At 33.9% G+C, this 10,048-nt stretch overlaps 1 protein-coding gene across 3 annotated transcripts; it reads left to right on the forward strand.

Moving 5' to 3' along the window:
- The first annotated feature begins 925 nt into the window (after positions 1-925).
- LOC138336078 (uncharacterized) lies at positions 926-8,597 on the forward strand. 3 transcript variants are annotated; one of them, XM_069285370.1, is made up of 3 exons: positions 926-1,083; positions 5,719-6,100; positions 7,475-8,597. In XM_069285370.1, the coding sequence occupies exons 2-3, from the start codon at positions 5,764-5,766 to the stop codon at positions 7,621-7,623; spliced, it is 486 nt and encodes a 161-aa protein (XP_069141471.1). In that variant the 5' UTR covers positions 926-1,083; positions 5,719-5,763; the 3' UTR covers positions 7,624-8,597. The 3 variants fall into 3 exon arrangements, with proteins under 3 accessions (XP_069141471.1, XP_069141472.1, XP_069141470.1); XM_069285371.1 differs by lacking the exon at positions 926-1,083 and adding an exon at positions 4,690-4,999 and having other exon boundaries at positions 7,977-8,597; XM_069285369.1 differs by lacking the exon at positions 926-1,083 and adding an exon at positions 4,722-4,999.
- Positions 8,598-10,048: the final 1,451 nt, after the last annotated feature.

Genomic DNA, 10,048 nt, shown 5'->3' on the forward strand with positions numbered 1-10,048 from the left:
ACTAACAAAAATGGAAGAAATATTTTATAAAAATATTCTCTTTAAATTCATAACCAAATAACAAAATGTATTACAGAAAACGAATAAAATTCAAGCAGTATGTTAGGTAATATTGAATATTCGAAATGCAATCATGTAGATGATTACTGATAATCCGGAATATTGCCAATGCATAGTACATATAGATAACCTCAGCAAACTACAAAATGTTGCACTGATATAAAATGTTATGTATTGTAGATTTAAATTCAGTATATATAATTCACATTAATCATGTTAATAATATCGAAATATCATTTACATATAATCTAAAATAGCAAAATACAGTTAGTGGAGACTTGAGAAAAAGTACAAAGAGTACAGTTAAAATGTATCTCCAGGTGTGAAGCTATATAGTGTTATCTAAATGAAATAGACTACAGAGAGTACACAGCCACCGCCTTCACCCTACAACACTACACTCACAGGACGCTAAGCAATATGCAGAATCTGAGACAGCTACCATGTAAGTGACTCCTTTTATGTCTCGGTCAAGGTGCCAGAAACCTAAATCAATTATGACGTCAATCAGAGAAGTACCCCAGCTTTAGTATACTGTATAACGTATATCTGTCATAATCAAGCTAGACATGCCTTTATCAGTTTGTATACCAAGAATTGTATGGACGAACGAAAGATGTATGGACGACAAATAAACATACTCGAGTCAACTCAGGTTATTAAAAATATTTTGAAGTGATCTGTTAATTAATCTTTCCAATTGAAAATGGGGACGATATATAGAAGGGAACCTTTATAAATTATCAAAATATTTCAATATCAATTTATTAAATTTTTTAATAAGAGTAAGCTTATTTCATATCTGTAATATATCCACAGTCAATGTGCTAAATAAAATTCACGATAACAAGAGAATTTACTCACCGTCTGAGTCCCAGACAGGCAAGATAGCAGGTGACAGGTACACCTACCTGGGTATGTAGCACAGCCTGTTATTTATTTAGGAAGGAGGAAACGGGATTTACCACGTAAGATGGGTGTAAGGTATTGTTGATTCTGGGAGAACTGCGACCTTTCTGTCAGGTAAGTAATTCATTATTAAAACAGATATTCATTTCACAATAGTTCTTTATAAGTCTAGACACAAGTATTTGATGGTAGTTATAAATACAGACACCCCCATATGCTATATGTGTGTTCTCTCATATTTTCTTGTGACAGATAGGCCTCTCTAGGGTAATAAACATGTGCATAGTACATGTTTGTTAGCCCTATTGAGACGTCACAATTATTATAAGACGTTTTGTGCATTATGACGTCATTAAAATGGCGGACGCAAATGGCGAACGAACCAGAGAGAAGAAAACGTAATATCTTAAGGAAACAAATTTTCATAAATGATGTGATATAGAGAAAAATATTCTTCCATATGCTGGTTAGAAGGATTGGGATATTCAACCCGAGCTGTCACGAAGTCAGGTAAAGTCTGAGGCTCGCCGGAATGTCCCTATTCTTCATACCTTCACATAAAAGATTGAGTCTTATAATACTGTATATAACATCACATAGGGGTGTCTGTCGATATCGAGAATCACATACCTGTGGTATATCAATAGAAGCCGGGATTGCAGTGCGTCTTTTGTTTAAAGTTGCTACACCGCTGACGAATTGTAATTTTTATCTATTAAAGGCACACTGCCTTTTCGAATCTGATTTTAATTTTTATGTAAAACGAGATAGATAATTTTGTAGAGTCGTTTAAGTTATTAGCTTACTGTGAATACTACACTTATCATCACCCTCTGAACAATTTAATTAAAATAAATGAAATTTTAATTTTCATAACGCGGGTCGACTTATGTTTCCCGCCGTCGTCCTAAGGCCTTCTGTATAAATTTTCTTATGTAATTGTTGAGTTTAAGAAACTTTTAAATTTTGCTACGAAAAGGTAGCGGTGCCTTTAAAAAAGAAGCAGATGTATGAATATTTTCTTCACTAGCAAAGTTTACTTTGCACTTTCACCAATAGATTGCATAGACAATAGAATAAAAATACCTTATTTCATATGTGTTTTTTCGTGTCAGTTAGACAAACGCAAAACATCCAATTATAGTACAAATGATAAGTATTATTTATGCTCTGTCGGCGGTGGAAATCTTAGAAAGAAAGATATGTTATTGAAGTAAAGTTAAAAATGCTCCACCGCCGACAGAGCATAAAGGATATTCATCATTTGAACAATAATTGGTGTTTAATCGTGTATATATATGCCTAATTAACACAAAAAATAAATGAAATAATTTATTTCGCCTATCGTGCATGCACATTGAGTACTTCATTCCATATAGGATATAGAGCAACGGATTTTTTTCGGGATGCAATTAATTATTTTTCATATTTTTAAATTGAAGTAAAATTAGAAGTTCAAACTTTTCAATGGTGGTAATGGTGTAAAGTAAGTAACTTTTGTAACTGAAGAAAAATGTTAAGCGGTGGAGCATCTTTAAGCAAGTGTCCAAAACAATATGCCTGTGTATATTAATTGTTTTTCGTTATGAAAACTGATGAGCCCCAGAAGGAAGACATATTTTGTTTTGTTGTTGTTTTAGGGGGATGTTGGGGTAGGGGTTGTTAGTTTTTGTTTCACTTTAAAGAAATAGTTATATTGTGCAGATAAATCGTGTTAGAGATTCATATATCAACAAGGACATAAGATGAACTCCCAATCCCCAGTCACAATATGGATACCAAAATACTGCCATACAGTAATTTAAAAACCACGCAAGGAAAAACGAAAAAAAACATGTCATTAAAGATGGTTTTCAAGCTTCCCATTTGGTGTTCCAAGAAAGTTGTAAAGCAGGTTTTTATATTAATGCCGGGTACGGTTTGTTTTTGGATGATGATCATCTAAAATCTGCATTGTTTTTGTCTGAAAGTAATTTTGCTGAATGGATGGATTTTACTAAAATTACGATCGGTCATTATACAAATTCACATAAACTGTGCCATGACCTTTCATTTCTCTTCATTTATAATAAGCTATGTAGGATATGATCTTATCCGAGAGCAAATAGATTGATAGTGTATATTATGCACGTGAGTGTATGATATATACACGTGAAATTTATCTATTATTAGAATTTTATTTGCCATAACTGAGATAAAATGATGACCTGCTATTTTTCCATCAGTAACTTTTTGGAAAGCGTAAGATTTTTGATGATTTACGCTGTGAAAATCATTTAAAGGCACGAAACACATATATAATGCTTTTTAGACAGTAGTTACACAGGCAATTTATCTTCAGGTTAATTTGACCTGAAAAAAAATCTTGACCTGAAATTGACATGAAATTGACATGAAATTGAGGTCAATTTTACATGAAGATTTTTTCAGGTCATTTTCAGGTCAATTTCACCCTAAAAAACTTTCATGTGAATTCTGGTCAAAATCTTCACCTGAATTCAGGTGGATTTCAGGCCAATTTCATATGAATTTCAGGTCAAGGTTTTGACCTAAAATGACTTTTTTTTTTGCTCTTTTCAGGTAAATTTGTCCTGAAAAATTTCACCTGAAATTGACATGAATTTACCTAAAGACATATTGCATGTGTACAACACAAAATTTATGCACCGTGATAGATTTTTTTTTTTTTTATACTTTATGTATATTAATTTGAAAACATATCTGAAGAAGTCACTTTATAATTACGGATATCACTGTCAAAATATGAAATTAAATGGTAAACCACAACTTGGCTTCTTGGTTTGACTGTGTATATTCATTTTACTGCACTGTAGATATAAATATCATGCTTTTTGGCAGTACAGTTGCAAAATGCATTTTGAGCTCTTATTTGTAATTCTCAAATTGGTGGCGGATTATATATTTACTAAAAGTTCTCCTTGATTCGTGAGTAGGAAAATTACGGTACATACAACTTTAAACTTATAAATCTAATTGAAATTAGTGAATTATTTTATATATAAAAGAATAAAAATGTGTACTTTGTAAAGGAATCATTTAAATACGTCTATTCATAATTACACATCCAGCCATCAAACCTCTTATCGTTCTTACCATTTCATACTGGGGCGACACAAAAGTAGTTTTAAGGTACTAGGTTATACTGTAAAGCATTAAATGTTCGCCCTACAGAAATTTTCGCTTTTGTTTGTGGTTGCTATGGAAACACGCATATAATAAACAACTAATCACACTTTACACAATATTGTTAGCAATGATCTATCACATAACTACTCTAAACTGAAAGCTCTAAACTACGAAAGAATGTACCCGAGAAAAGTTCATGTTATGCATTGATAGTTGTGTATTTGATATTATTGAAAGCACAGGGGGCCAACTCAATGAAAATGGATGTTATCATACATTTTTTTTTATTTGGTGGATGGCCTGATGAATATATGTGACAGTCATGCGATTTTTTTTTCGAAAAATACGAGATTTGAAAAATTATTGAAAAATCGGGATATTTACTATCTATTTTATATCCCGATTTTTTTAATGATTTTTCAAATCTCTCATTTTTCGAAAAAAAAAATCACATGACTGTCATATATACTCATCAGTCCATCAACCAAATACAAAATAATGTATGACAAAATCCATTACCATTGAGTTGGCCCCCTGTGACTAAAATCACAAACGTGTTGATGACAGGTGACCAAACTAATATTAACAGGACCGATAATAACGTTACCTTACTTTAACACTACTTACAATGGCCTGTCCCTAGGGCTGTATCGTGCGATATAGCGTGATATGGTCGAAGTTCAACCACTGTTTGATAACAGTATAAATCACACCATACATTGTCATGTTAAAACGGAAGAGAATATCGTTAGATCAGCTATATTATAACTAACCGAGAGCAATGTATTGCGGAGGACCATAGATGTTATTCAACTGTCAATGATGTATGCTTTGGGAAGAATAGTGACGCTTACATCGGATACCAATTTATGATGATTTGACGGTAAGAAAGAATAATAACGCTTACATCGGATACCGATTTATGGGGGTTAGACGTTAAGAAAGAATAGAGACGCTTACATTGAATACCGATTTACGGTGATTTGACGGTAATCTGAAAGAATAGTGACGCTTACATCGGTTATAATTTACGGTGATTAGACGGTAAGAAAGAATAGTGACGCTTACATAGGTTACAATTTACGGTGACATGACGGTTACAAATTACGGTGATTTGGCGGTAAGAAAGAATAGTGACGCTTACATAGGTTAAAATTTACGGTGATTAGACGGTAAGAAAGAATAGTGATGCTTACATAGGTTACAATTTACGGTGATTTGACGGTAAGAAAGAATAGTGACGCTTACATAGGTTACAATTTACGTTGATTTGACGGTAAGAAAGAATAGTGACGCTTACATCGGTTACAAATTACGGTGATTTGACGGTAAGAAAGAATAGTGACGCTTACTAATTACGGTGATAAGACGGTAAGAAAGAATAGTGAAGCTTATATCGGTCACAGTTTACGTTGATTTGACGGTAAGGCCAAGCCTCCTTTGTTTACCGTATGAATGCGTGTGTGTTTTGGGAGGTCGTGATATTTTTGTGTCCTATTGTGATATTGGAAGCTCTTGTCCTCATTGCAATCTGATTGGGTTTAATTAAAAATATTTACACAGTATGATTATGCACTAGTTTTCACATTCTATTTCCGTCAGGTTGTCCCGACATACCACGTATCAAGAACTTCGAAATACGTCATCATGGAAAACACAACCGGTATACACACGTCACCTCCAGCATGGACTCATGACGTCATGAATGTTACTGCAAATGTATCCATGGCAACCACGGCCACTTCTCCTCACTCTGAAACGCATCGTGATACATCGTGGCTTGTTCCAGTTTTTATTGGTGTGTTCTTCTTCCTGGTTGGACTGGCTTGGTTCCTGTTCTATTGTATAAAAAAGTGTGAACTTGCTACCATGGCGTTTTGTTACAGAAAATTTGGACTTTGTCCTCCTGAGGAACGAAGCAAAATGGTCTACAATGCGTTAGGAGAAGACAATGATGCTGACTCTGACACGCTCTATCTAAGGGGTAGGTTTATTATGTACACAAGTCTTTGTATACTGTAAACATGTTCATTTTAGTGGGTTTATATTTTAGTGGTGATAGTGATGACTCAGGAAAACACAATTAAACTGTCGTATACAAAGTTAAAAAAAAAGTTTAAACCAATATGTTTATAGGATTTCGTAAAAGTAAAAAGGCCAAAAGGTTATAAAATTTAAAATGACCACTAGACTATGAAACAGTTATTTTGCGACACATTTTAAATAATTACATGTGTACTGTATTAGATGAAATGCTCGTTGTGTAGGACTTTGATGGTAGTCGTGCTTGATGTGAAACAACGAACATAAAAAACCCAATAATTTTATTTTTTATATGTTAATGTCAATATTGCTATATCAGCTAACCACGAATATATCTATCCACGAAAAGATATCAAAACTCCAAACCACGAAAAAAATACACACAAATATAAATATATATGTCCTATCTGTGTATATATAGTAAACTGTTATATCGTTTTATTGATATCTGATATTCCACTGATTAGAAGTTTATCATACAAACGTCCTTGACTACGTTATCATCCCCACCATGTCCCACCACTAGATATCACTGACCCTCACTGCACTAACATCTGTAGTTTAATCACCACACTCCGCAAGCACGTCAGCTTATACTTAAAGCTTTATAAATATTAAATTATCATTCACAATTACACTTTCAGTCATGTATCCCACGATATCCCCTCTTTTCAACAAGACATTTGTGTGTCTTCAACATTTCTCCAATAAAAAAATCACACTTTCATGACTATATTAAGTCAAGACAAGCGTATGCAAATTCAAATCGTTTAGTCACACTGATTCCATCGCCTTTTGGTTATTTAGATGTCCTGTCTGTGTAATTTGTTCCTCGATACAAAGTGTGTAGCGATAAAATAATTTTGGTCATTCAAGGACGATCTCCTTTTTATGCCAAGTGCTGCCTGTATTGAGTTTGTGTGAGTTTTGACTGCAGTAAGTTTGTGTTGTAACACCGTTTAATAGTGGAGCTATTGTTATTCCATAGGGCTATACAAATATACTAAAACAAACAAAACCGAACAACACACCCAACTCGATCACATTATACTAAGAAAAACAAACCAGTTGTCCTTCCTTCCTTTATAATCTATTCGAGATTGTCATAGATATATATGGAAGATGTCTTGGATGAAGCAAATGACACATTCCCCCTGAGCAACTGGTCTTCATTTTCTTCCATCTTCTAACACTGTTTAAGAACATTCTTTACAAATATAAAATTTTCATTCTTGGTTATTGCTTCGATAATATTTAAATATTCCTTCTTGCTTTTGTTGGACACCTTGTTTCAATGTCAACCTTGGCTTTCCAGATAATTTGTTCACTGTCACTCCGAAGAATGGAAACTTGTATCCAGGGATCCGCGTTTCCCAGCCGAACTACTCCACACTCGGTCCTGTTCCTGAAATTATCCTGGACGGTCGGACGCTTAAACCTCCACCTCCAAAGAATGTTCAGTGATTATGCATACCTTGGAGTTGCAGACGACACACTGTGACTTCGTCAGAACCTCGTTTATGATATACGTAGTTGTGACATTGTTTACGCGATATGAAGGATTTCTTAGAGGCAATGCAGGGATTTCCAAGGCTATTTAAGCATATGGATTATACCACGAAGCGTAGAAGATCGGTACAGTGTAGATCTTCAAGCTTAATGACAGTGCTTTAGCCTTCACTTTCCTCCGCTAGAGACCTTTGTTGAATACCAAAACCCCTCCACAAGTTTCTTCTTGTAAGACACTACAATTGTGCACAAAACATTAGTTCCTGGTATTCGTCAGTGTGACTAATTAGGGTTTATTATTGTTTCAGACGTGAGGCCACCAACGAAACCTTATCGCGATAATTCTTCATCAGAAGACATATCTGGCACAAATGTGTAATACCCCTAGACAACGACACAACGCCTATGTGCAACAAAATTTTGTTTGAAGAAATTAATCCGCACATTGTGACTCTAATTTACCGATACAGACGGTCATTGTTTCTTTTGGATAAAAGTGAATTGTTCGTCTTCCATCATGAAGGGAAGACATATTTTCTTCTCTGAAGAAACATTTTGAGGGGCAGCCATCGACAGAGACGATTTAGTATGCGACAACTGTCATACATTTGTAACCTGAATACATGTACAGTTGAAGCATCATTTGGTACCTATATAATACCAATTGAAGTTAAATGACGCCGTCGCCAATTCCATTAATTTTCATTATTTAAATAATCATTCTCATAACTTACTCATCTTACTGACCAGCATATTGTGATATTTCCTAATCGCAACAATTTGTAGAAATTTACCACAATTTTCGAGAAGATATTTATTTCTGATGTTTGGCGGAAATTTCATCGAAATGTTGCGATTGTGGTGTTTCTTTGTGTTAAACCATAGTTTGTAACTTAAACAGCTCGTAATACAATATTTATTACAACTTAGTAAGATTTACGTTTTGTGTTATTTAGTTTAATATTTCTTCCTACCCCCTAATTGTGTTAGATGTACTAGTTTTAGTTGAAGAGTTAGATAATTAGATACAATGTATATCCATTGTTTATTTATGAAGAAAAAGAGGGGCTCTATGAAGTTAACGGGTATGTGAAAAATAAAACATGATAGAGTTCATTCCGAGGGGCGTTGTGTAAGGTAGCGAAGCAACAAAAAACATCAACGACCAACAATACCTCAATGAAAGGCAAAATCGATAAATAGTTAAAATATAATAAAAAAAACTATTACTATGAACAGACGAAGTAGTACAAAGTGAATGAAGATAAGGGATTCGGGTGTAGCTACTCCGTCAACAGCTAGCACCAAACATAAAAACCTTACAGAAATACCTAGTAACCAAATAATCTGGGCCCGGTACTATAAAACTATTCTCAGACAAATGTTTTACCCAAGTATATAATTTTACCTAGACTTGAGTAGCAAATCTGTCTGAGAAAGTTATATGGTGCCGTGCCCAGGGCCCAGTTGTTCAAACTGTTATTACCTTAATCACATCAGTAAAATAAATTTTCATTTCTGCTTTGATGAAAAACCTGTGATTATATCTTCTCTAAAATTAAAGAGTGAGTATAGAACGGAGTACTTAAGAATTTGGTAAAATTTTGTCAAATTGGCTGTAAAAGAAATAATTTAATCTTGATTTGAAAATTGCTGTTAAAATGTGATTTGCCTTTTCACATTTTGAACAACTGGGCAAAGGCCAATTACCATAAATGACATTATTTTAGGAGACTTACTATTCCATGTTCGTTGGAAAATGCCAAACTGTTTTTTGTTTCTCTCAAGTTAACTTAAACATCGGGAAAAACTATTTCTTTTTTTTTCGGTAGTGATATCAGCTATTGATATTTATTTCAGGCAACCGTTAGAATCCACTATTTTTTCTATGCCTTAAATCTGGCATTTATCACTCTAAATTCAGTTTACGATATTTCCAATGTTGATGCCTAAAGAATTTAATTGTTAAGAGTATTTTATCTCACTGTCTGATCTAGCACTAGGCAATCTATATGCAATCTTTGTACCATGAGAACTCTTTTCTGCCACACAGTTTTGAACTCCTTCTGGTTTAGAAATTTTTCCATTCAGAAATGGTTTTGAAAATCCTTCTGGTTTCGAAATTTTGCCATTCAGAAATGAGACTGTTTTTGCTATCTAAGGTTGAAACGGTTTCTATCATTCAGGTTTGAAACCTTTTCTGTCAAAGGTTTCAAAATTGAACAGTAATGCAGACTTTGATTTTTTTCTAGGTTATTAATCCTTTACCCTTCGGGTTAAAATTGTTTTCTGACATCTTTATTTCAAGCTCTCTTTGTTATCTAAGGTGGAACTATTTTGTTAAAGAGAATATGCCCATAATCCATATAGAAACTCTCTG

The sequence above is a fragment of the Argopecten irradians genome, chromosome 12, assembly GCF_041381155.1.
Source record: "Argopecten irradians isolate NY chromosome 12, Ai_NY, whole genome shotgun sequence".
In the NCBI taxonomy this organism is placed as follows: domain Eukaryota; kingdom Metazoa; phylum Mollusca; class Bivalvia; order Pectinida; family Pectinidae; genus Argopecten; species Argopecten irradians.

Bases quoted from the DNA above. Each gene is read 5' to 3' on its own strand.
- LOC138336078 (XM_069285370.1), top strand. From the start codon at position 5,764: ATGGAAAACACAACCGGTATACACACGTCACCTCCAGCATGGACTCAT. The intron at 6,101-7,474 runs GTAGGTTTATTA...TTGGCTTTCCAG, and splicing joins TGACACGCTCTATCTAAGGG to ATAATTTGTTCACTGTCACT.